This window comes from Xenopus tropicalis, chromosome 1, assembly GCF_000004195.4.
Source record: "Xenopus tropicalis strain Nigerian chromosome 1, UCB_Xtro_10.0, whole genome shotgun sequence".
NCBI lineage: Eukaryota > Metazoa > Chordata > Amphibia > Anura > Pipidae > Xenopus > Xenopus tropicalis.
Window position 1 is genome coordinate 15,630,977 of NC_030677.2, and position 26,556 is coordinate 15,657,532.

The following is a 26,556-nucleotide window of genomic DNA, read 5'->3' on the forward strand; positions in this document are numbered from 1 at the left end:
TCTGTACAATCAGGACAAAGAAAGTACCAGGGAGATCTCATTGGCTGGCTTTCTACTATGAATTATGCTCATTACTCTGATTGGCTTCTTGCTCTAATTCTGTGGATACTGAAATACTGATTGGCTACAGGTTGGTTCTAGCCCATAGCAGTATTCCCTATGCAAACACATTTTGCTGTGTTTGTTTCCCAATCCCCAGTTTTCCCCTAGAAAAAAACTGAAGGAAGAAAGGGGGCAGCTTAGTGTTAGAGCCCCCCCCCAATGACTCAATTCATCGCCGGTTAATGTTCTATGCACAGAGAGAGGCCTTTTCATTTTCTATTTACATTCACAGGTACATTTTGCCTTTATTCAGCAATTTGTTAAAAAAAGTAATGCTTTTTAGGACAATAGGATCAGACAAATATGTGAACATGGAATGGCGCCGCCTAGTGGCAGTTAGAGGTAGACGTTAGTGGCAGGTAGTATTAATGGGCTGGGGCACATTTATATTTGGGAGAACAATTCTCTTCTTAGAACAAACAAGCCTCTCTGGCCTGAAGTGGATTAACCTTGATATTAATCGTTCGTATGAGGCCAACTATAGTATTTTTTAAAACTGGTCATTATATTTTTTGTGCTTTTTAACAGTGGTGTGGTGCTCATGCCTGTGATGGGCCCTATGGCACCCCAGCCTTACTTCTGTATCAGTAGGGGATTTAGAGTGTCAGCTCATTGGGTTACGGGTGACTGTAGAACGGAGAAGCCAAGGTTAGCTAAGGCTAGGGAGCGTGACTGGGAAGTCTGTAGGCCCACTGCATGACAATCACATTACATGGAACCAGTGAAGGGACCTCTATGAGTTGTCACAGACTTATTATGGGATGCCAGGAGTAGCCATATGTGACCCCAGGAGAGGGGTGGCACCTGTGCAAGTGGCACTGAGATTTCTAGACAGGGCAATGTACAGTGGGGGTATCAGAACTGATCCCTGGGCATTGGGCAGCCCCTGGGTTCTACCATTATATTTCTTTTACAAATCATATTTCTTATGCCTAGCAACCAGTTATCATCTTATGTATGCCACTTATGTCAGAAAGGCCCGTGTTTGAACCCAACCAATAAATCACTCTTCATACCTCTCATTAAACTATACATATTATAAACCCAAAACTCTTCCTATGCTGATAGTGAAATCTCCTATCCTCTAGGCTCAGAAGATGTGCTTTTGTCATTAAATATTTCCATATATTCCAATATGTTCCTTAGTAGCCTCATTGGCCTGCTTTGGGCACGCTCAGCTCCACCAGATCAGCTTCACTCACCAAATAGGACTGTACCATTGATAACGTCTGGGTGGGTACAAGCTAAAAGTCTCATGGATGATCGGTGAGGTGGAATAGTCTATCACATTCACATCTTAGTAAACTGCGTCCCTCTGGGATATATGCCAAAGCCTAGGAGCAGCCATTGGCTTCCATCATTAAAGTGCAAAATTCTTTATTAATTTATGTTGCACGTCCAGTCCACTGTTCTGCCTGGCGTATTGGCTCATTAGGCCACTGGTGACACCACCTCACATTGTTCCTTAGTTCACTTGGCCTTAGGGTGCAGCACATTTCTCTCATTCTCTCTTTAAGAGGCTTCCGCGGTGAGTCCTTCTAGGACAGGAAGGTCCTTCGACGCAACCAGTATTGGGCTCACCAACAAAAGGAAAGGGCAGCCATTCACTGCCAGTGCTGTGACCCAACCCACCCATAGAAAGAGGCACCTACAATGTTCTGGATCAGCGCCAGTGGGGGGCATGGCACCCAGTTATCCATCCCGCGAGAAACTCTTCCTGCAGTTTTCCTATCGCCCCCCCACTTACACGGCCTGGGGGGGTTTGCCTGACGCCCTTCTCCAGATGATTAGGAAGATCGGCAGGATGATCAGAGAACACAGGAAAATGGAGACTTTTCCAACTGAGACACAAAGAGAAATGAAGCAAAGCTACAGATATCAGTAATACTGGGAAATATACAGCTGCCCCCAACCCCAAAAGCAAGATCTTACCAGTTTCAAGAACCTCGTGCTGATCAACGCCCGGGGGAGATTCTTCCTGGCAACACAAGGTGATAAAATCACATGTAATAAACACATACATGTACTGGCACAACTGGCACAAATGCATGGTTTTTGCCCATGGTGCACCTTTCCTTCTCCATAGCTCCTAGTACTCTGAATGCCCTGCCGCTACTGGGGCCCACCATGTTGGTTGGGACTTTGGCGTTGCCTTGTGTTCAGGATGGGCGAGTAAGGACACAAGCCTTTCCTTAGCCCCATATTGACTGCTGGTAAGGACAAATTAATGGGCTGATTTACTAAAATGTATTTGTTCCTGGCCTTGACAGTCGTATAAACTCGACATGGTATAAAATAAAAACTCGAATTGAAAACTCGAATTTGTGAAGTCAGGAAATTCAAATGGACATTCGTTTCCATGAATCCTCTTTATTTTTCCCAAGCAGAAATGGCTCCAGCAGCCATTTTAGGAGCATTGGAGCTCATTCTTGGAAAACAAAAATGTGTTTAAGTTTCACTTGAAAATGTGTGAAATAGAAAACAAGCATGGGCTTAACTTCCCCTTGAAAATGTGTGAAATAGAAAACAAGCATGGGCTTAACTTCCCCTTGAAAGTGTGTAGTAAAATGACAGGCTGATAATATCCACATTTTTAACCAGGCACCCGCCCCAGGGGCCCTGCAGGTGCCCGCGCCCGTTACCCCCCTCGCAGGACCCCCCACCCGACGTCCTCCCACCGTGCGCGTAAAGTTAACGCGCCAGGGCAGGAGCGGTCGGGCAGGTGGAGCGCCGCAAGGGTCGGGTCTGGCCCACCCGGTGTCCCGGCGGCCCAGTCCGAACCTGTATGGAGCTAACACTCTGACCTGGGTCAAACTGTGCCCATGTGTAGTGACCCATAACAAAAATTGGCTGCAATTGCATCAGGCGCATCTCCCCATCACAAACACCACATGGCAATTGTATCTGAATTGCACATATGGTAAGTAAATATGTAAAATGTAGCCCTTAGTACCCCCCCCTCAGTGGTACTTACGATATATGTGTGGGGTGGGTTCATTAAGCAGGTGATGTTCTTCTCCTCGAGGAACCTGGTGAGGGAGTGGCGGCTGCACTCGCTAAACACTGGGTGGATGTCGTACCTAGGGGCGGGGCAGCTCATTAGCATGGAGGCAGAACTAGCCAATCAAATAGGAGAAAAGCCACACAAACACCATGGTTGGTCAGAATGATGCGCCTATGGCTTACCAATTCCGCTTTGAAAGAAGGCACCTCCCTGGCCCCACTGGGCAATAGCAATTTTCCGTATCGTGCTTCATGCCCAGGTTGTGCCCAATCTCGTGGGCAATGTACTTGGCCAACTCTTTGGGGCTGATCCCTGTGTCCTGCAGAGAAACATCAATGATCTGTATCAGCCAAACAGGTGTAAGCAATACGCAAGTATAAATGCATATATACAGAACCTTACCCTGATAACCCCACCGCTATGGGACTCTGAGCACATTTGGGCCAGAAAGGCTTCCCCGAGGATGTGGTTCTTGAAGCGCACCCCGCTGTGAGATACAGACAAAGAATAAGAACAACCACGTAAGGTTCCTGCCTGACCAGGGGAAAGAGAGCAGCCCAGGTGCAGGAGGCGCAGAGGATCATGCAAGTGAACTTGCCCTTTAATAAGCAACGAGAGCACAGCAAAGAGCGCTACCTAATAAGCTGAACGTTGTCGTGGTGCATCCTGGGAAGCAGAACCTGCTCCCGCCACTCCAGGAACCGCAGGAGCGATGAATCTGCCGCGTCAGAAATATTCACTTTATTCTCCTCACTCCAAATCTCAATCCCCACCAGAAAGATCTGGAAGTCTATATCCAAAAAGATCTGCAAAGAAAACACGAAATAGATGTTTTATTGTCCAGTAACGGTGCCGCCTATTGGGAAATGTAAAGATCTCTAATAAAATTATTCTTATTACCGGACAACGTTGGGTATAACTGGGAGGGGCCACTGGATGCAGAAGAGTTGGGACTCCTACCTGATTGAGGTGATAGGCTACAGCCATGAGGTGGTGCCTGGTTCTCTCCACGCTCTCTCCGTGCCGCTGGAACTGAGGGGAAAAGGGAGTGGTGAAACCTCTCAACCAATCAGCTTTATTGCTGGGGGATCAGGAAGTTCTTATTGATCTAGAAGCCCACCTATCTCAGAGTTCCTAATGGAACCCAATGGGGCAGGGTAGATGTTATAAAGAACTTTATCCCATTACAGGAATCTTGGGTGCCCTTATTCTGGTTGGTACGGTGCTAAGTACAAACATATGGGGAATGTGGGAGTCATGGTGATGGCGGGATTGGGGGTGTCAGTATATTAAAAAAAGTGATATGGCGGATTTCCAGAGGTGAATGCCCCATGGCATAAGGAGATGAATACATCAATTCTTTTCAAAGGCCAAAACAAAGAATAATCACTATTAAAAAGTACCAAACAAAACTAAGCAAGGTGTGAACTGAACCCTCTAGTGGCCAAAGAGGGAAATAATTACAAGAAATATATAAATCTGCACCAATAACATAATTAAAAAATAGTATCTTTGTTACAATACATTAAAATAGACCTCATGTACCAAAGGCTGTGTACATGGGGTCTATTTTAATGTATTGTAATAAAGATACTATTTTTTAATTATGGTATTGGTGCAGATTTATATATTTTATTTATATAAGGAGATGAATACCCAAGAGTAGCAAGTCTCAACCTAACCCAAATAATGTCAGGCTCTAATACAGAAGGCGTCACTGCTGATAAATGGGGGGAATAGGGGGATTACACCCATTATACTCACTGCAAACCACTTACCTCTTCTTTATCTGCCACCAAAAACAGCTCAATCTTGTACGGCTCTCTAGCGCCCTTATAGGAAAGGAATAGGTCAGTCCATTGTACTGCGAGATACAACTGGGCTAATAGTCATACAGATTCGGGGTCAATACAGCTTAATTGGGCAACCTCGGCAGCAGATTGTTCCTTCTAAACCCTATCACTGAGCATTGAGACTGGGGAGGCTCAGCTAGAGAGGAATGGAGAGGGTCCAGCTGGAGAAGGACAGATAGGGGTTCAGCTGGAATCAGATAGTGGGGGGCTTAGACAGAGATAATAGAATGAGCTTGGAAAGGGATATAAGGGCTCAGTAGGGTGCAAGGGGATACTGGTAAGGACTCAACTAGAACAGGATAGAGGGAGCGGAGCTGGAGAGGCGTAGATGGGGCTCATCTGGATAAGGGATTGAAAGGGGTTCAGCTGAAGTTGTGTGAAAGGGCTCAAAAGAGAAATATGGAAATAGAGAAAGCGTTAAGGGGAACAGTATGGAGAATGGGGTGCAGCTGGAGGGAGAGAGATGGTGGGCAATAGTATGTGGGGGTTAAGCAAGCAAAAGCAAAGTATTTTTACTGTTTCTACTGGGGTCATGGTGCATCAAAATGAGCTCTTTGTGCTTTTGTATTATATGCGCCCTGCACCAATCAGCCCTTCCTGCCTTCCTTCAGAACTGAGCGCTGCTGCTCCTATTGGCACAGGGAGCCCTGGCGCTACCCCTGACCAGGGTAATAACTGGTGCTCACAGTCACAAGGGGGAGGTGTATGTAACAGTAAGTGCGATCAACAAGGATTCACCTTACCTCCGCTAAATGGGAATACTGGGGGGAGCGGCGGGAGCGCCTGGGTGCTGCACCCATAGCTGGATGTATAGGGTGATAGTGCAGCTTTATGGTTGTGTTCTCCTCAGGCTCGGCTGGTCTCAGGGCATCAAAGCTGTAAATTTCCTCTCTCAGAGTGATGTACCCACTGCAAAAACAAAGGAATATGAAGCTGGGGTGGGGCTGTTCATTTGCCTCTCACTATACAAGGCGGCTGCCTGCAGTACAGAGATAGGAATAAAACTGTGTGCAAGCGGATTCCTCAACTGACCTTTCTGCTCATTATCTTTATGGCTGGTTGTATCCTTGGTTGATTTATTTTTTAATAATGCAAAATACTCACTAGATGGCGCTATTCTCTATATTATCTTACAGCTCTTGCCCTCCCTGGCTCTACATATGGGCATTGGAAAACCCTGCATTGCACTGACGAGCCCCAATAAGGACGATACCAGTCAGAATGTGGGGGGGGGTTCAGCCTCTAGGGAAAGGAAATGGAAATTTTAGGAGCGATCCTGGATAATTTTAGACCCGTGCCCCAGAGACAATAACTTATGGGAGATTGCTGATCTTTAGTGGGTCAGTCAGAATGTACCCCCCACACACCCAATAAGACCTTGTTTGTCAGGGAATAAATAACATATTGCATAGCCCATTGGGCCGCTGATCCCAACCCCTTTGTGCATGGGAGTTTATTCAGGAACAATGACCGTTACAATTAATATGTACATCACCCAAAACTCCCAAAGGCTTCTGTTACTGCCCACATGGGGTCGGCTTACTTTTAGCTTTGTTCTGTACTTAAAGGGGAAATAAACCCATTTCTAGGTATTTGTTATCTCTTGGGCACAGTCTTCCATGCCCCCTCTCCAACCTTATCACCCCCACTGCAGCCAGGTGAGGAGTTACTGGTTCCCAAGGCAAGTACCCCCTTACCTCCTGCCCGCTCATGATCGCCACCCCCTTACTCACCCACTGACCCCCCTTCTGCTCCCTCACTTGCCCCCACTCACTGCAGTAGCAGGGCAGATCATGACGGGGCAGAACACACAAGACCAATGGAATAGTGGCAGTAACCAGCACGATTACAGCTATTATTGGGACAAATAAAAATGGGGTACTTGTGAGATAACTTTATCGCTTTGTTGAGCTTTCAGTTACACTGCATTTCCAGCACCTGCTTTCAGGGCCCCGGGGCCCCGTGGAACATATAGACACAGATGCTGCTAGAATATCATTCTTTGGAAAACTGTTTAGAAATTGGAGGCTGAAATGAGAGCTGCTATCCCAGACCAGACAAAGGGGGTGACCTAGTTACGGTTACCCAATCCCCCTGCCTTGCGTTGGTGGCAGGGGCACAAAAAGGAAATGTAACGCTTTATTTTCACAATAAATGAATTAAATTCATTGACAAAAGCCACCGATCTGGTCCCCATGTAGAATCTACCCCACATTAATACCTCTGAGTATGATGAGCTGTAGCACATATGGATCAACCTGGTACCAAAGTGCCCGAATAACCAGACTGCCCCAGAAGATGCCAAGGAAGTTATTGGGCACTTTAAAGTATTTTCTTTATATCATTGGAATTGTGGCTGAAAATGTAGAGTAGGGTACAATAAACTTGGTATCCCTGCCATAAGCGGGAGGTTTGGCTAGATCCAAAGCCGAGTTGCTAACAGTACATGGACCCAAGGTATATTTGGGCAACCAATCAGCACTTAGGTTTGAATGGTTAGCAAACATCTGAAGGATCACCGGTGATCTTTGTCTCCAATGTTATTAACGTTACTGTCAATGGCAGTGATTCCGGAGAGACTAAAGGCCCTGCCCGTGGTACATGGGCACGTTTATATATAGAGTAAGGGAGGTATGGGTGCACTGCTTTTAGGGAGAATGATAGATAGAGATTGAGGTATCCTTGTGTGCACTAAGTATGCAGAAACACCAGGAGGGCCCCTTCCTATAGGTAGAAGGAAGAAGCCCCAGGGGGCATAGGGTTGCCCATATTTATCCCCTGCTTAGGGCACATCCAGGCCTCCTTCCTCCTGGAAGCCATGAAGCCTACGTGTTCTTATGGGAACAGCACAAGCGCTTAATGTATCTGCCCCTTAATGCTTCATCCCTTGTGCCCCGAGCCCTGCAGCCCCCCCATCCAAAGTGAAGCTCACCTGAGGCTGGGGCAGGTACACAGCGAGACCAGGGACTCCACCAGTCCATCCACTGAGCCCGTATAGCAGCAGTGCTCCTGGGAACAGAGGCACAGGGGGGTCAAGGAACGCAGGAGGGGTAGAATTCTGTGGAACAGGGCTCCCCCCAAAGCTAGCCCAAAGCTGCCTTTATATTTAGCCTGCCTGCCCCGGCTTGCCTGGAATGCCCCTGTAGGATCCCGGGCCCCCCTCACAGCTGCTGGCAAGTGATATCCCCCTCTGGGAAGCCCCGTGGCCAATAAATCGATACACGTTTGTATATAAGAATCTCAAGGAACAGTTCAGTGAAACTGGATATAATAGACAGCCTACGCAAAATAAAAAATGTTTTCAATATAGTTAGTTAGGCAAAAATGTAATCTATAAAGGCTGGAGTGGGCAGATGTCTAACATAATAGCCAGGACACTACTCACTCCTTTACAGCTCTCTAAGCTGTTAGCAGTCAGTAATCAATCAGTGACTTGAGGGGGGGGCCCCATGGGACATAACTGCTCAGTTCATTTGCATTTGAATCTGACCTGCGGGCTCACAAACTAACTGAGCAGTTATGTCCCATGGGGCCCCCCTCAAGTCACAGACTAACTAAGAGGTTAGAGAGCTGAAAGTAGGAAGTAGAGTTCTGGCTATTATGTTAGACATCCACTCACTCCAGCCTTTATAGATTACATTTTTGCCCAACTAATATATTACAGGTATAGGACCCGTTATCCAGAATGCTCGGGACCAAGGGTATTCCGGATAAGGGGTATTTCCGTAACTTGGATCTCCATACCTTAAGTCTACTAAAAAATCAATAAAACAGTAATTAAACCCAATAGGATTGTTCTGCCCCCAATAAGGGGTAATTATATCTTAGTTGGGATCAAGTACAGGTACTGTTTTATTATTACAGAGAAAAGGGAATCATTTAACCATTAAATAAACCCAATAGGGCTGTTCTGCCCCAATAAGGGGTAATTATATCTTAGTTGGGATCAAGTACAGGTACTGTTTTATTATTACAGAGAAAAGGGAATCATTTAACCATTAAATAAACCCAATAGGGCTGTTCTGCCCCCAATAAGGGGTAATTATATCTTAGTTGGGATCAAGTACAGGTACTGTTTTATTATTACAGAGAAAAGGGAATCATTTAACCATTAAATAAACCCAATAGGGCTGTTCTGCCCCCAATAAGGGGTAATTATATCTTAGTTGGGATCAAGTACAGGTACTGTTTTATTATTACAGAGAAAAGGGAATCATTTAACCATTAAATAAACCCAATAGGGCTGTTCTGCCCCAATAAGGGGTAATTATATCTTAGTTGGGATCAAGTACAGGTACTGTTTTATTATTACAGGGAAAAGGGAATCATTTAACCATGAAATAAACCCAATAGGGCTGTTCTGCCCCCAATAAGGGGTAATTATATCTTAGTTGGGATCAAGTACAGGTACTGTTTTATTATTACAGAGAAAAGGGAATCATTTAACCATTAAATAAACCCAATAGGGCTGTTCTGCCCCCAATAAGGGGTAATTATATCTTAGTTGGGATCAAGTACAGGTACTGTTTTATTATTACAGAGAAAAGGGAATCATTTAACCATGAAATAAACCCAATAGGGCTGTTCTGCCCCAATAAGGGGTAATTATATCTTAGTTGGGATCAAGTACAGCTACTGTTTTATTATTACAGAGAAAAAGGAAATCAGTTTTAAAATTCTGAATTATTTGATTAAAATGGGGTCTATGGGAGATGGGTCTTCAGTATTTCAGAGGTTTCTGGATAATATTTTTTATTTTGCACAGTCTGTCTATTTTACCCAGTTTCATTTTTACACTGAACTGTTCCTTTACTTGTCCTTGAGACTCTTATATACCAACGTGTATCTAAAGTCTTCTGTGACATTTCCTTTTGTATGAGGTGCTGTATGCGCTCCTAGGTACAGCAGCTCTGTAATAGACTCTGGGCCACTAACATCTGTGACCTGTGTATATAGTGGCCAGTAGGCTGGCACTGAGCTTGGCAGCAGTTTATATAAAGGGAGTATAACACACTAGGAGGGCTATGGGAGCAAAAAAAGAAAAAGTTGGGTGTGTAAGGCTGGTATTGCAGGGAAAGTACCTACCTGATGTCCCAGTGATTCTGTCACCAGTCGTCCATCTGCTTCATAATGGGACGCCGAAAAATTCCCTGCCAGTAGATCACTGAAACAGAAGCAGCATTAATTTGTCACAAATGGCAAAATGATGGATTTATAAAGAATTCTAAAGAATTCTCACATCCCCTCGGGTAAAGTTACAAAACCGCCATATGCAATTCTGGCTTCCTAGGAATAATCCACAGCCAACGTGCGCCCGGGGGGCAATTCAGGTTATTTAAAGGGGATGCTAAACGTAATACTATCAGACAGCCCCACTAAGTATTCTGGATCCTAGGACAAAATGGTACTAATGTTCTAGGTTCACTGTCTATATGCAATCTGGTTTTGTGATTGACTAAAGCAACCGGACTGTGAGTTTTTCAAACTGGAGGGAGATGAAAGAAAGGCAAACACATATCTACAAATATATTCTTTTTAGTCCTCTTCTTAAATCCTTATCATTTACAGTAGGGGGTACATTATCCCTTATAATACATGAGTGATACTCAGAGTTCCCTGTATAACTCAGCCTGCAGCCTTGTGCCTTTATATGGGCACAGAACCCCTCAGTGACTGCTAATATCCTTATCATTTACAGTAGGGGGTACATTATCCCTTATAATACATGAGTGATACTCAGAGTTCCCTGTATAACTCAGCCTGCAGCCTTGTGCCTTTATATGGGGGGCACAGAACCCCTCAGTGACTGCTAATATCCTTATCATTTACAGTAGGGGGTACATTATCCCTTATAATACATGAGTGATACTCAGAGTTCCCTGTATAACTCAGCCTGCAGCCTTGTGCCTTTATATGGGGGGCACAGAACCCCTCAGTGACTGCTAATATCCTTATCATTTACAGTAGGGGGTACATTATCCCTTATAATACATGAGTGATACTCAGAGTTCCCTGTATAACTCAGCCTGCAGCCTTGTGCCTTTATATGGGCACAGAACCCCTCAGTGACTGCTAATATCCTTATCATTTACAGTAGGGGGTACATTATCCCTTATAATACATGAGTGATACTCAGAGTTCCCTGTATAACTCAGCCTGCAGCCTTGTGCCTTTATATGGGGGGCACAGAACCCCTCAGTGACTGCTAATATCCTTATCATTTACAGTAGGGGGTACATTATCCCTTATAATACATGAGTGATACTCAGAGTTCCCTGTATAACTCAGCCTGCAGCCTTGTGCCTTTATATGGGGGGCACAGAACCCCTCAGTGACTGCTAATATCCTTATCATTTACAGTAGGGGGTACATTATCCCTTATGTATAGAAGCAAATAAAATCATCCGTATGTAGGCGAGACCCTCGGGCTGGTATATAATGTCTATAATGTATATAATGTAATGTATAATGGGGATTTCCTCTTACAAAATCCGCATCATTTTCCGCTCACATCTGCTTTTCTTAATCACCCAGGTGACCCATATTTTCAGTGTTTTCTTATGCAGTTAAAGAATTCTACACATTCTCTCGAGCCCTCAGGTAAAACAACTCATCATGGGCCTTTGTGGAATGACTTGCAGCTAACCAGGTGGGCTTGCAGGGATATTACATAACTTGTCTATCTCCTTTATCATTTCTAAACCGCAGAGATTGATATGTATTGTAGCAGTTAGTGGTTTTGTTTGTTCTGCCCTGGCTTAATATACCCACCTGTTGTCTCTCTGTATATCTCCCTGTCGGCTATAGGAGGGCCCGGGCCTTTTATTTGTGAATCCCTTGTGGGTGATAATGCCCCTAGCAATGCCATCAGACCGCTCTCTCTGGGTTGCTACCCCCTGCCCCTTAGCAGCTGCTTGTAATGGGATAGTAACATAACAGGAGGGCTGTGCAGCTTAGGCACATATAAAAAGGCAGGCTCAGTAGAATAAAAGAGACCATTATAGTTGCCCTTTAATCCTACCAGAGAATAATGAAATAACAGAAATTAGGAAAATAAGATACATGTGTGGGTACTCACTGCGCCTTGTGGAGTGTGAGAACGTGATCCTTCCCTTTCATTCTGATCGAGAACTGAAGCTTGTTTTCAAACTTGGCCTGGGAAAAGGCAAGTTTCCATTAATACTCAAATTTAGCATTGTTAGTAAGTTAGCATTGTTATTGCAGTGGGGGTCTCACTGAACTGTAACTCCCAGCGTGCTTCAGCTGATGGGGGGAGTTGTGATTTGGAAGTATCAGGAGTGTGCAGAGTATATATATTTATATAGAGTTTTATTCTCTATTGAACAGCTGCCAACACTCACAGCACTTAGGGTGAAGTATAGAAGTGATAGAGTGTGTGGCACAGTAGGTATAGATAGTCACCTGTGTGTCCTGTGCCCCTTATGCCTCACTGAGATGCCCCTATTAACCCACCTGTGTGTCCTATGCTCTTTCTGCCTCACTGAGACCCCCCTCTTAACCCACCCCTGTGTCCTGTGCCCCCTCTGCCTCACTGAGACCCCCCTCTTAACCCACCCCTGTGTCCTGTGCCCCCTCTGCCTCACTGAGACACCCCCTTAACCCACCCCTGTGTCCTGTGCCCCTTCTGCCTCACTGAGACACCCCCTTAACCCACCCCTGTGTCCTTTGCCCCCTTCTGCCTCACTGAGACACCCCCTTAACCCACCCCTGTGTCCTGTGCCCCCTCTTCCTCACTGAGACACCCCCTTAACCCACCCCTGTGTCCTGTCCCCCTCTGCCTCACTGAGACACCCCCCTTAACCCACCCCTGTGTCCTGTGCCCCATCTGCCTCACTGAGACACCCCCTTAACCCACCCCTGTGTCCTGTGCCTCTTCTGCCTCACTGAGACACCCCCCTTAACCCACCCCTGTGTCCTGTGCCCCCTCTGCCTCACTGGGACACCCCCTTAACCCACCCCTGTGTCCTGTGCCCCTTCTGCCTCACTGAGACACCCCCCTTAACCCACCCCTGTGTCCTGTGCCCCTCTGCCTCACTGAGACACCCCCTTAACCCACCCCTGTGTCCTGTCCCCCTCTGCCTCACTGAGACACCCCCTTAACCCACCCCTGTGTCCTGTGCCCCATCTGCCTCACTGAGACACCCCCTTAACCCACCCCTGTGTCCTGTGCCTCTTCTGCCTCACTGAGACACCCCCTTAACCCACCCCTGTGTCCTGTCCCCCTCTGCCTCACTGAGACACCCCCCTTAACCCACCCCTGTGTCCTGTGCCCCATCTGCCTCACTGAGACACCCCCTTAACCCACCCCTGTGTCCTGTGCCTCTTCTGCCTCACTGAGACACCCCCCTTAACCCACCCCTGTGTCCTGTGCCCCATCTGCCTCACTGAGACACCCCTTAACCCACCCCTGTGTCCTGTGCCCCTCTGCCTCACTGAGACACCCCTTAACCCACCCCTGTGTCCTGTGCCCCTCTGCCTCACTGAGACACCCCCTTAACCCACCCCTGTGTCCTGTGCCCCATCTGCCTCACTGAGACACCCCCTTAACCCACCCCTGTGTCCTGTGCCTCTTCTGCCTCACTGAGACACCCCCCTTAACCCACCCCGTGTCTGTGCCTCTTCTGCCTCACTGAGACACCCCCTAACCCACCCTGTGTCCTGTGCCCCCTCTCCTCACTGGGACACCCCCTTAACCCACCCCTGTTCCTGTGCCCCCTCTGCCTCACTGAGACACCCCCTTAACCCACCCCGTGTCCTGTGCCCCTTCTGCCTCACTGAGAACACCCCCCTTAACCCACCCCTGTGTCCTGTGCCCCTTCTGCCTCACTGAGACACCCCTTAACCCACCCCTGTGTCCTGTGCCCCTTCTGCCTCACTGAGACAACCCCCCTTAACCCACCCCTGTGTCCTGTGCCTCTTCTGCCTCACTGAGACACCCCCTTAACCCACCCCTGTGTCCTGTGCCCCCTTCTGCCTCACTGAGACACCCCCTTTAACCCACCCCTGTGTCCTGTTGCCCCTTCTGCCCTCACTGAGACACCCCCTTTAACCCACCCCTGTGTCCTGTGCCTCTTCTGCCTCACTGAGACACCCCTTAACCCACCCCTGTTGTCCTGTGCCCCTTCTGCCTCACTGCAGACACCCCTTAAAACCCCACCCCTGGTCCTGCCTGCCCCTTCTGCCCTCACTGAGCACACCCTAACCCACCCCTAGTGTCCTGTGCCCCTTCTGCCTTCACTGGGACACCCCCTTAAAACCCACCCTGCTTGTCCTGTGCCCCTCTGCCTCACTGAGACACCCCCCTTAACCCACCCCGTGTGTCCTGTGCCCCTTCTGCCTCACTGAGACACCCCCTTAACCCATCCCTGTGTCCTGTGCCCCTCTGCCTCACTGAGACACCCCCTTAACCCACCCCTGTGTCCTGTGCCCCTTCTGCCTCACTGAGACACCCCCCTTAACCCACCCCTGTGTCCTGTGCCCCCTCTGCCTCACTGAGACACCCCCTTAACCCACCCCTGTGTCCTGTGCCCCTTCTGCCTCACTGAGACACCCCCTTAACCCACCCCTGTGTCCTGTGCCCCCTCTGCCTCACTGAGACACCCCCTTAACCCACCCCTGTGTCCTGTGCCTCTTCTGCCTCACTGAGACACCCCCTTAACCCACCCCTGTGTCCTGTGCCCCCTCTGCCTCACTGGGACACCCCCTTAACCCACCCCTGTGTCCTGTGCCCCTTCTGCCTCACTGAGACACCCCCTTAACCCACCCCTGTGTCCTGTGCCCCTTCTGCCTCACTGAGACACCCCCTTAACCCACCCCTGTGTCCTGTGCCCCTCTGCCTCACTGAGACACCCCCTTAACCCATCCCTGTGTCCTGTGCCCCTTCTGCCTCACTGAGACACCCCCTTAACCCACCCCTGTGTCCTGTGCCCCCTCTGCCTCACTGGGACACCCCCTTAACCCACCCCTGTGTCCTGTGCCCCTTCTGCCTCACTGAGACACCCCCTTAACCCACCCCTGTGTCCTGTGCCCCTTCTGCCTCACTGAGACACCCCCTTTCCCACCCCTGTGTCCTGTGCCCCTTCTGCCTCACTGAGACACCCCTTAACCCCACCCCTGTGTCCTGTGCCCCTTCTGCCTCACTGAGACACCCCCTTAACCCACCCTGTGTCCTGTGCCCTTCTGCCTCACTGAGACACCCCCTTAACCCCCCTGTGTCTGTGCCCCTTCTGCCTCACTGAGACACCCCCTTAACCCACCCCTGTGTCCTGTGCCCCTCTGCCTCACTGAGACACCCCCTTAACCCACCCCTGTGTCCTGTGCCCTCTGCCTCACTGATGTCCTGTGCCCCTTCTGCCTCACTGAGACACCCCCTTAACCCACCCCTGTGTCCTGTGCCCCTTCTGCCTCACTGAGACACCCCCTTAACCCACCCCTGTGTCCTGTGCCCCTTCTGCCTCACTGAGACACCCCCTTAACCCACCCCTGTGTCCTGTGCCTCTTCTGCCTCACTGAGACACCCCCTTAACCCACCCCTGTGTCCTGTGCCCCCTCTGCCTCACTGGGACACCCCCTTAACCCACCCCTGTGTCCTGTGCCCCTTCTGCCTCACTGAGACACCCCCCTTAACCCACCCCTGTGTCCTGTGCCCCTCTGCCTCACTGAGACACCCCCTTAACCCACCCCTGTGTCCTGTGCCTCTTCTGCCTCACTGAGACACCCCGCTAAGTTGACCCCCAGCAAACATTATCGCACAGTATCGCTGCTATAGGGCAGGTCTATGCTGTAGGTTGGCACAGTAAGGCTGCTATGTTCCATCTAATGGGAAATGTATTGTACATTCTATGTACCTGGTGAGCACTTCCATGTAGTAGTTCAGGCCCCCCCCTGATCCTGTGCAGGGTGGAGATGGTATAGGGTGCTGGGGACTGTCTCCGTGACATACGGCAGGGAACAGCTGGGAGAAGCAGAAGAAGAAATTAGTTTGGGACTTTAGGATGAACAATTAAGGCGCTCGCTCTCCCCTCTCCAGTAAATGGGGGCTCAGTATGAATAATGCACCGTGTGTCATAAGCTTCCTTATTGCTTTTCTTTTCATTCAAGCCCCTCCAATTAAGCATTTCATTCCATTATTATAACACTGAATAATAAAGACTACATGCACAGTGAACTTCCCCTTTAAAGAAGAAGGAAATTCATTTTGGCATTTTACTGGCAATAGATTCCCACTTTAGTGCCAACTAGAACACTGTATTAATTCTGCAGAAAGCATTACCATACCCGAGTAAACAGCCCTGGAAGCTTTCTCTGTTTGCTTAAGATAGCAGCTGCCATTGTAGCTTCCTGCTTGCAGCCATTATAGCTGAGATCACACATTCATAAGGGGGGAGTCTTTAGCATTTGTGAGGGTGGGGGGAGCTGCAGAGGGGAGAGCTGCGCAGACTCTGGCCCCTGGAATGAAGGGTATTTCTAAGAGAGGACGTCAGATACCCTAAGAATCCTGTGTTTCTTTTGATAGAGGACTCAGTTCTGCGTTTCTGTGAGTGCTTATGGCTGTACTTAGTTTTTACCTTCCCCTTTAACACAACCCTATTCATAGGAAGAAAACACAGACACTCACTTAAGTGCCAAAATATGTAAACACCCCATTAAACTGACAAATCCAAACTTCAAACATGAGAGGGATTGGGAGAGTTGTGAGAGTGGAAATCTATTAGTTTAAAGCTTTTTTTATTTAAGTTTTAGCCCCAGCGCTACAAATCTGGGGCAGGAATGCCTGGGCGGGGTAATGGGGACTACAGAAATGAGCCCCTAGCACGCAATGTTTGGGGCGTCGCTACTAAACCAGGGTTGGGAATTGAGCTTTTGCCCAGCAATGGCTGGGTTAATCTTTTTGGAAAGCTCCAGCTCTAGACATTGATATTCTGAAACAATTTACAATAAAATGTCATATTTTATTTTATGGTTTTTCAGTTATTTAGCCTTTTGTTCCTCAGCTCCCCAGTTTGGTATTTCAGCAGCTACCTGGTTGTTTGGGTCATGCTTACCTTAGCAACCAGGCAGTGGTTTGAATGAGAGAAGGGAATATGAATAGGAGAGGGCCTGAATGGAAAGATAAGGAATTGAAAGTAACAATAATAACAAAATTGTAACAATTGGCAGTGACCCCCATTTGAAAGCTGAAAAGATGTATCTTGCCCTACTGTCTCTATCTTGCCCTACTGTCTCTATCTTGCCCTACTGTCTCTATCTTACCCTACTGTCTCTATCTTACCCTACTGTCTCTATCTTGCCCTACTGTCTCTATCTTGCCCTACTGTCTCTATCTTGCCCTACTGTCTCCATCTTGCCCTACTGTCTCTATCTTGCCCTACTGTCTCTATCTTACCCTACTGTCTCTATCTTGCCCTACTGTCTCTATCTTGCCCTACTGTCTCTATCTTGCCCTACTGTCTCTATCTTACCCTACTGTCTCTATCTTACCCTACTGTCTTTATCTTGCCCTGCTGTCTCTATCTTGCCCTACTGTCTCTATCTTACCCTACTGTCTCTATCTTACCCTACTGTCTTTATCTTACCCTACTGTCTCTAGCTTGCCCTACTGTCTCCATCTTGCCCTACTGTCTCTATCTTGCCCTACTGTCTCTATCTTGCCCTATTGTCTCCATCTTGCCCTACTGTCTCCATCTTGTCCTACTGTCTCCATCTTGCCCTACTGTCTCTATCTTGCCCTACTGTCTCTATCTTGCCCTACTGTCTCTATCTTGCCCTACTGTCTCCATCTTGTCCTACTGTCTCTATCTTGCCCTACTGTCTCTATCTTGCCCTACTGTCTCTATCTTGCCCTACTGTCTCCATCTTGTCCTACTGTCTCTATCTTGCCCTACTGTCTCTATCTTGCCCTACTGTCTCTATCTTGTCATAATGTCAAGGGAATACATTTATGGTTAATGAGCAGATAGACATGGAGGGAACTTGGGTACTGTTTGTGTAATCGCAGAGGATCTGAAAAAAAAAAGCTTTCCGTGCTCTCTCCTATGCCTACGGCTTACAGGTGTTTGTGTCACGGGGGGCCAGTCCCTGTTCTCTGGGAAGCCCACGTGCCGCTGGCATCAGTCATGGCAATTGTGACCGTGACTAGCAAATACATTGCCAATCTCCTGGTCACTGGTTTACAGTGTTATCACAGAGTTACAACAATACCCATAATAGTGCCCGCCCCAGATCTGTTAGGGGAGTGTACTAGTGTTACAGGGACATCTAAATATAAAAAAAAACATCACACTTTCGTGTCTATTAAACGTGATGTACTTGGCAAGCATATTGGCTTCCTAAGAAGTCTATTAACATTTCTATTCAGTTGCTCATAAATTAAAATCTGCCCCTACTGAGTTTTATTGCCTTCTGCAGAATAAAAATTCCGCATCCCTGTTATAAAGGGTTCTAAGGAACAATTTAGCTGGAAGTGGGCAAAGCAATAAAATTATATCTGGTCTGACTGAGGTCAGAACATAAGCACTACAGCCTGAGGATTCTCATGTCACATACGATGGGCCAGAACAATAAGGTCAGACTGCCAGTAAAAGTGTTAAGGATCACACAAATATATATATATATATAGAAACATTGGGGTAACAATCACCCTGCTATAGTTCCAGGGGTACCCAGGGCACAAATAAGCACTCACCCCAAATCCCCCCCTAACTGGCCTTCAGGCTGGGCCCCCTTAGCCCATAACAAGGTTACAGATATATAGAAACATTGGGGTAACAGTCACCCCGCTATAGTTCCAGGGGTACCCAGGGCACAAATAAGCACTTACCCCAAATCCCCCCCTAACTGGCCTTCAGGCTGGGCCCCCTTAGCCCATAACAAGGTTACAAATATATAGAAACATTGGGGTAACAGTCCCCCTGCTATAGTTCCAGGGGTACCCAGGGCACAAATAAGCACTCACCCCAAATCCCCCCCTAACTGGCCTTCAGGCTGGGCCCCCTTAGCCCATAACAAGGTTACAGATATATAGAAACATTGGGGTAACAGTCACCCTGCTATAGTTCCAGGGGTACCCAAGGCACAAATAAGCACTCACCCCAAATCCCCCCCCTAACTGGCCTTCAGGCTGGGCCCCCTTAGCCCATAACAAGGTTACAGATATATAGAAACATTGGGTTAACAGTCACCCTGCTATAGTTCCAGGGGTACCCAAGGCACAAATAAGCACTCACCCCAAATCCCCCCCTAACTGGCCTTCAGGCTGGGCCCCCTTAGCCCATAACAAGGTTACAGATATATAGAAACATTGGGGTAACAGTCACCCTGCTATAGTTCCAGGGGTACCCAGGGCACAAATAAGCACTCACCCCAAATCCCCCCCTAACTGGCCTTCAGGCTGGGCCCCCTTAGCCCATAACAAGGTTACAGATATATAGAAACATTGGGGTAACAGTCACCCTGCTATAGTTCCAGGGGTACCCAGGGGTATCAGCCATTTAGCTTTAGACCCCATTCCAGGGACCACATACTGAGCATTACGTAGTGCTGGGCACACAGGAATGTACAATAATATTATTATTACTCAGAACTTGGCTGTAGAACTGCTATTTATTGATCTACTGACTCACCTACTCCATAATGCTATCTAAGAAGTAAATACAGTAAAGTTTCAATGGAAACGTGCAAGTTGCATGTTTTACTTAGAGGAAGACGCTTGGGGCAGGGGGGCAGAATATTTAGCATTGTTTAGATGACGGCACATTATCATTTCTCACAGTGCTGCTGCTGCTAATATCCTCCCCTGAGCTGCTATAAATGAAGAGAAAACATCTGTACTCTGCTCACAATGATTCCTATCCCAAAGCTGCAGTTGGGGGGCAGGATTTGTCCTGGGCTAGAGGCCAAGGAGCAGAAGAAGCCATTTATAAATGTGCTGGGGGTGGGTGTTCCTTACTAATGGGCCCCCCACTTACAGAAGACAAGTTTGTAATTTATTGGCAAGATTAATTAAAAGCAGAAACATCTAAATCTATAAATAATGCAGATTTCAGGGCAAGAGGGTTACAGACAAAACAAATACCCGCGCTCATATGTGTATTGTGTGGCCCAACGTTAGGGCAATCATTGCCAACAGCGCTGTTGTGTCATTAATAATATAAAAAAAATGGCAAAGAAAAAAATTAACAGAAAGTGAAAACAGAATGAACCGAAAAATAAAGTTTGGAATTTGAAATGTCCCTTTAAAGCATGGGTACCACTCACACACTGTACCATATAGGTACCCCCCGGCACCCGTACCCCCTCAGAATGAATGGCTCTGTGTGCATTTATATATATATAATTCACAGCTACACTGTAACGGCACAAAATGAAGCCCAGGGGTAGTTATGATAAATAAGCCGCTGTAGCCATAGGGGGTAGAATATCATTTTCCTATAAAATATGCAAGTTGCTGCCAAGAATTCATTTATATTCAGGTGCTGGATAAATGGATATAACGAATGGATAGAACAGTTAAAGGGGAACTAGAGCTCAGCAAATAATCCCTATAGGTGTAAGGTGTCTGCAAACTGAGACCCTTGGGTGCAATATATAAGTACAGGTACGGGATCCCTTATCCAGAAACCCGTTATCCAGAAAGTTCCGAATTACAGAAAGGCCATCTCCCATAGACTCCATTATAAGCAAGTAATTCTAAGTTTTAAAAATAATTTCCTTTTTCTCTGTAATAATAAAACAGTACCTGTACTTGATCCCAACTAAGATATAATTACCCCTTATTGGGGGCAGAACAGCCCTATTGGGTTTATTTAATGGTTAAATGATTCCCTTTTCTCTGTAATAATAAAACAGTACCTGTACTTGATCCCAACTAAGATATAATTACCCCTTATTGGGGCAGAACAGCCCTATTGGGTTTATTTAATGGTTAAATGATTCCCTTTTCTCTGTAATAATAAAACAGTACCTGTACTTGATCCCAACTAAGATATAATTACCCCTTATTGGGGGCAGAACAGCCCTATTGGGTTTATTTAATGGTTAAATGATTCCCTTTTCTCTGTAATAATAAAACAGTACCTGTACTTGATCCCAACTAAGATATAATTACCCCTTATTGGGGCAGAACAGCCCTATTGGGTTTATTTAATGGTTAAATGATTCCCTTTTCTCTGTAATAATAAAACAGTACCTGTACTTGATCCCAACTAAGATATAATTACCCCTTATTGGGGCAGAACAGCCCTATTGGGTTTATTTAATGGTTAAATGATTCCCTTTTCTCTGTAATAATAAAACAGTACCTGTACTTGATCCCAACTAAGATATAATTACCCCTTATTGGGGGCAGAACAGTCCTATTGGGTTTATTTCATGGTTAAATGATTCCCTTTTCTCTGTAATAATAAAACAGTACCTGTACTAGATCCCAACTAAGATATAATTACCCCTTATTGGGGCAGAACAGCCCTATTGGGTTTATTTAATGGTTAAATGATTCCCTTTTCTCTGTAATAATAAAACAGTACCTGTACTTGATCCCAACTAAGATATAATTACCCCTTATTGGGGGCAGAACAGCCCTATTGGGTTTATTTCATGGTTAAATGATTCCCTTTTCTCTGTAATAATAAAACAGTACCTGTACTTGATCCCAACTAAGATATAATCAGGGCTGTGGATTCGGTAGATAAATTCTCCGACTCCTCAGTTTCTGATACTTCCGACTCCGACTCCTCTGTTTTTAATAAGCTAATGTATTTTATACACCCAGGAAGGGGAAGGGGCACTTAAAACACGACTGAACTGATAATAAACTGATAGACAATTTTATCTATACTCCTACTCCTAATGATTTCCCTAGAATCCCATAGTCATGTTTAAAGTTTAAGCTAACATTACAGCTGAATTACAGCAGTTTTTCAAAAGTTTTAAAGCTTCAGTCTTAAACTATTGACTATCCATTCCCTTCACGTATACAAGTATTTCTAGTCCTGCAAATTTTTTTTACTTAATTAGTTATCAGTGAGAGTTAGTCTGGGTTCCCAGTGGGCACTGGGTTCCCTGTAACAGAGGAACACAACGCAGTGGAGCTGCCGCACCGTAACTGTGCGTTACGTCCCATTTTGTGAAGCATACAGTCAATGAAAAGCTTCATGGTCACTCAATGTGTTCGTTTATGCACTGTGTGCATTGGGCTTTATTCTTATAGCAGAGAAGTAATTAATTATGACTGTTTGTGAATTGGGACATTTAAACTTGCTTTATTTTTTTTTTTTATTCCCATTTAAATTTAGTAGGAGTCGGAGTCGGTTCATTTTTTGCTGACTCCGACTCCAGGTACCCAAAATTGCCTCCGACTCCTCGACTCCGACTCCACAGCCCTGGATATAATTACCCCTTATTGGGGGCAGAACAGTCCTATTGGGTTTATTTAATTGTTAAATGATTCCCTTTTCTCTGTAATAATAAAACAGTACCTGTACTTGATCCCAACTAAGATATAATTACCCCTTATTGGGGGCAGAACAGCCCTATTGGGTTTATTTAATGGTTAAATGATTCCCTTTTCTCTGTAATAATAAAACAGTACCTGTACTTGATCCCAACTAAGATATAATTACCCCTTATTGGGGCAGAACAGCCCTATTGGGTTTATTTCATGGTTAAATGATTCCCTTTTCTCTGTAATAATAAAACAGTACCTGTACTTGATCCCAACTAAGGAATAATTACCCCTTATTGGGGCAGAACAGCCCTATTGGGTTTATTTAATGGTTAAATGATTCCCTTTTCTCTGTAATAATAAAACAGTACCTGTACTTGATCCCAACTAAGATATAATTACCCCTTATTGGGGCAGAACAGCCCTATTGGGTTTATTTAATGGTTAAATGATTCCCTTTTCTCTGTAATAATAAAACAGTACCTGTACTTGATCCCAATTTAAGGTCCCCATACACGGGCCGATTATAGCTGCTGATATGGGTCCCTTGGACCGATTCGGCAGCTAATCGGCCCGTGTAGGGGCAGAACAGAGCGGACTGGCCGACCGATATCTGGCCTGAAATTGGCCAGATCTCGATCGGCCAGGTTAGAGAATCCGGTCGGATCGGGGCCCGCATCAGCTCGTTGATGTGGTCCCCGAACCGACTGCCCCATAACCACAAATGTAATCCGATCGTTTGGCCCCAGGGCCAAATGATCGGATTATTTTTTTTTCAAGTTACTTGCTACCTGATATCGCCCACCCGTAGGTGGGGATATCGGGTTAAGATCCGCTCACTTGGCGACATCGCCAAGCGAGCGGATCTTATAGTGTATGGGCACCTTAAGATATAATTACCCCTTACTGGGGGCAGAACAGCCCTATTGAGTTTATTTCATGGTTAAATGATTCCCTTTTCTCTGTAATAATAAAACAGTACCTGTACTTGATCCCAACTAAGATATAATTACCCCTTATTGGGGGCAGAACAGCCCTATTGGGTTTATTTAATGGTTAAATGATTCCCTTTTCTCTGTAATAATAAAACAGTACCTGTACTTGATCCCAACTAAGATATAATTACCCCTTATTGGGGGCAGAACAGCCCTATTGGGTTTATTTCATGGTTAAATGATTCCCTTTTCTCTGTAATAATAAAACAGTACCTGTACTTGATCCCAACTAAGATATAATTACCCCTTATTGGGGCAGAACAGCCCTATTGGGTTTATTTCATGGTTAAATGATTCCCTTTTCTCTGTAATAATAAAACAGTACCTGTACTTGATCCCAACTAAGATATAATTACCCCTTATTGGGGGCAGAACAGCCCTATTGGGTTTATTTCATGGTTAAATGATTCCCTTTTCTCTGTAATAATAAAACAGTACCTGTACTTGATCCCAACTAAGATATAATTACCCCTTATTGGGGGCAGAACAGCCCTATTGGGTTTATTTAATGGTTAAATGATTCCCTTTTCTCTGTAATAATAAAACAGTACCTGTACTTGATCCCAACTAAGATATAATTACCCCTTATTGGGGGCAGAACAGCCCTATTGGGTTTATTTCATGGTTAAATGATTCCCTTTTCTCTGTAATAATAAAACAGTACCTGTACTTGATCCCAACTAAGATATAATTACCCCTTATTGGGGCAGAACAGCCCTATTGGGTTTATTAAATGGTTAAATGATTCCCTTTTCTCTGTAATAATAAAACAGTACCTGTACTTGATCCCAACTAAGATATAATTACCCCTTATTGGGGGCAGAACAGCCCTATTGGGTTTATTTAATGGTTAAATGATTCCCTTTTCTCTGTAATAATAAAACAGTACCTGTACTTGATCCCACCTACAATATAATTAAATCCTTATTGGAGGCAAAACAATCCTATTGGGTTTATTCAATATTTGAATGATTTTTAGCAGACAAGTTATGGAGATCCAAATTATGGAAAGATCCCTTATCTGGAAAACCCCAGGTCCCTAGCATTCTAGATAACAGGTCCCATACCTGTACCCTGAAGAATCAGTGTTCTGTTGGTTACAGTTACTTCTGCTGGCTAATATACAGAGGGGCCCCACTGGTGTAACTAGGGAGGAAGCAGACCCTTCTGTAGTTGTAAAGAAATCTCCCCTTCTCAGCTGCTCTCCTGTTTGTGAGTGGGGAGCTGGGGACATGGGTGGGCAGGCAGATGGGGATGTGGATGGGTGGGGTGCCAGGTAAGGGGGTTCCTATATCACCAGCTTTCGTTAAAAATGTACCCTAACTTTCTGCTAATGTTTTGCTGATTTCTGATGACTCCTAAGCTCAGCTTCTCAACAGCAGCCCGGAGGCCACTGAGCATGTGCAGTGCCCCTGACTCTGAGTGGTGTCGCCTGTGGTGGAGCATTTTGGGCAAATAAACTCACACTTTCTTTTAAAGCAGTATCTTTTCAGCACATGCAAAGATGCTGAAATCCTGGGCAAAATAAATGCATTTTGGGTAAAAAAAAGAAACCGCACAATACATTGTGCCAATTTGTATACTTCCTTTTTTAAACATAATGTGTTTATGTCCCTGACAGCTGAAAGGGTGGCTAAAATGGGGCAAAGTAATTGGCCATGGGAAGCAACATAGCATCCCTAATCCGTCAGATTAATAGAAATAAAAATTACATTAATTACAGCCTTTGGTTGCCCTTGAAACTGCAGAACAGCTGCTGTATATTGCCACTCATACAGCAGCTCCATACAAGGGTTACATATAGAAAAAGCAATGTCCTTACCTTGGTCACTGGGGTACATCTGTAGCAGGATGCCAATGAGGCACACACCAGGGTAGATACCCATCATGTTACAGGGAAGCTCAGAGAGGGAAAGAGACTGGTGCTCAGCTCTGCGCTTAACTTTTTCTGACACTGGGGAGAGGAGGGGACAGGTAATGACAGGTAATAAAGAGCAGTGCACAGTCCCTGGGCAGTTACTAGGCTGAATGATCGTAGCTGCAGGGCCTGCGGCAACTTCAGGGAGCCAAAGCCTTAACCCTTTGCTGCTCACAGAACACTGAAGCCATTCTTTATACATATGCAGGTATTACAATAAGGGGGTGGAGGGAAAGGCATATGTATAGGGGCACGCCGGCGGCTGTTTGAGTAAGATAGCATGTGATTGGGGCCTTTACAATTCTTACCTGTGTAAATATTGGGTTATCTGGAAATCTCTAGTGTATCACTCATATTTAGGAGAATGTGATATAATGGAATAAAAAGCTTATTCTAAGGAAATGCGGCACCTGTGGCTGTTCCGAAGAAGCGTCGGCTGCAGGCAATGAGCCTCCCCCAATCCTGATATTTTAGATATTAACATTATATTTATTAAATACAGTATATATTGCCAGTCTCTGGCCGTTTATAAAACAGGTTAATCCAGAATAAAATGGCCCTTAATTCCTTGCCCAGGCCATGCACAGCCACACCCCAATCCCCACTCATTTGGGTAAATTCTGGGCCGCTTGCTTTGAAATCTTGGCACTTGGAAGGCAAAACAAAAGCTACGGAGACTGTAGGGTGGAATTGAACCCAATACCCCATATATCTGTGATCCCCAACCGGTGGCTGGGGGCAATATGTTGCTCATCAACCCCTTGGATGTTGCACCCAGTGGCATTAATGGAGGTGCTTCTTTTTGAATTTCTGGCTTTTTTTGGTTGCATAAAAACCAGATGTGCTATCAAACAGAGCCTCCTGTATGTTGCCAGTCTACATTGAGCTTCCCAATAGCCAATCACAGCCCTTATTTGGCACCCCAGAACTTTTTCCTGCTTGTGTAGCTCCTCAGCTCTTTTTACATTTGAATGTGGCTCACATGTCAAAAAGGATGGGGATCCCCCCCCCCCATATATAGTCCATGGTCCATTCCTCCCACGTAGAACCTTATCCAGCCCTGCAGCCCCACTCTTCTCTGTCATATCTGTTTTCCTAAGAAATGTTTTGCTGAACTCTTTGAAACCTGAAACTTGCTATTAAGTGAATTCAAGAACCCGTACTAATGGGAGCCCCGTTCCCTGTTGTTTCTCTCTATATGCTTGTGAGATGCCCTAACCACA

The 26,556-nt window shown here is 46.0% G+C and overlaps 1 protein-coding gene across 1 annotated transcript; it reads right to left on the bottom strand.

Annotated features, from left to right (window-relative positions):
* Window positions 1-300: 300 nt before the first annotated feature.
* Window positions 301-25,353, bottom strand: LOC101732075 (disintegrin and metalloproteinase domain-containing protein 12). The gene is made up of 14 exons (XM_031895273.1): window positions 25,238-25,353; window positions 15,828-15,934; window positions 12,038-12,114; window positions 10,045-10,123; window positions 7,892-7,968; window positions 5,703-5,868; window positions 4,885-4,938; window positions 4,067-4,138; window positions 3,743-3,912; window positions 3,509-3,593; window positions 3,289-3,425; window positions 3,077-3,182; window positions 2,035-2,080; window positions 301-1,943 (listed from the first exon to the last, which is right to left on the bottom strand). Exons 1-14 carry the CDS (start codon window positions 25,302-25,304, stop codon window positions 1,846-1,848), a joined length of 1,341 nt encoding a protein of 446 aa, XP_031751133.1. The 5' UTR covers window positions 25,305-25,353; the 3' UTR covers window positions 301-1,845.
* Window positions 25,354-26,556: the final 1,203 nt, after the last annotated feature.

What these genes read in the sequence shown, in the direction of transcription:
- LOC101732075 (XM_031895273.1), bottom strand. Translation starts at nt 25,304, where the DNA reads ATGATGGGTATCTACCCTGGTGTGTGCCTCATTGGCATCCTGCTACAG. An exon ending in TAGCCTATCACCTCAATCAG is followed by an intron (nt 3,913 to 4,066) that starts GTAGGAGTCCCA and finishes TTTTCTTTGCAG; the next exon opens with ATCTTTTTGGATATAGACTT. An exon ending in GCACGAGGTTCTTGAAACTG is followed by an intron (nt 1,944 to 2,034) that starts GTAAGATCTTGC and finishes TTTGTGTCTCAG; the next exon opens with TTGGAAAAGTCTCCATTTTC.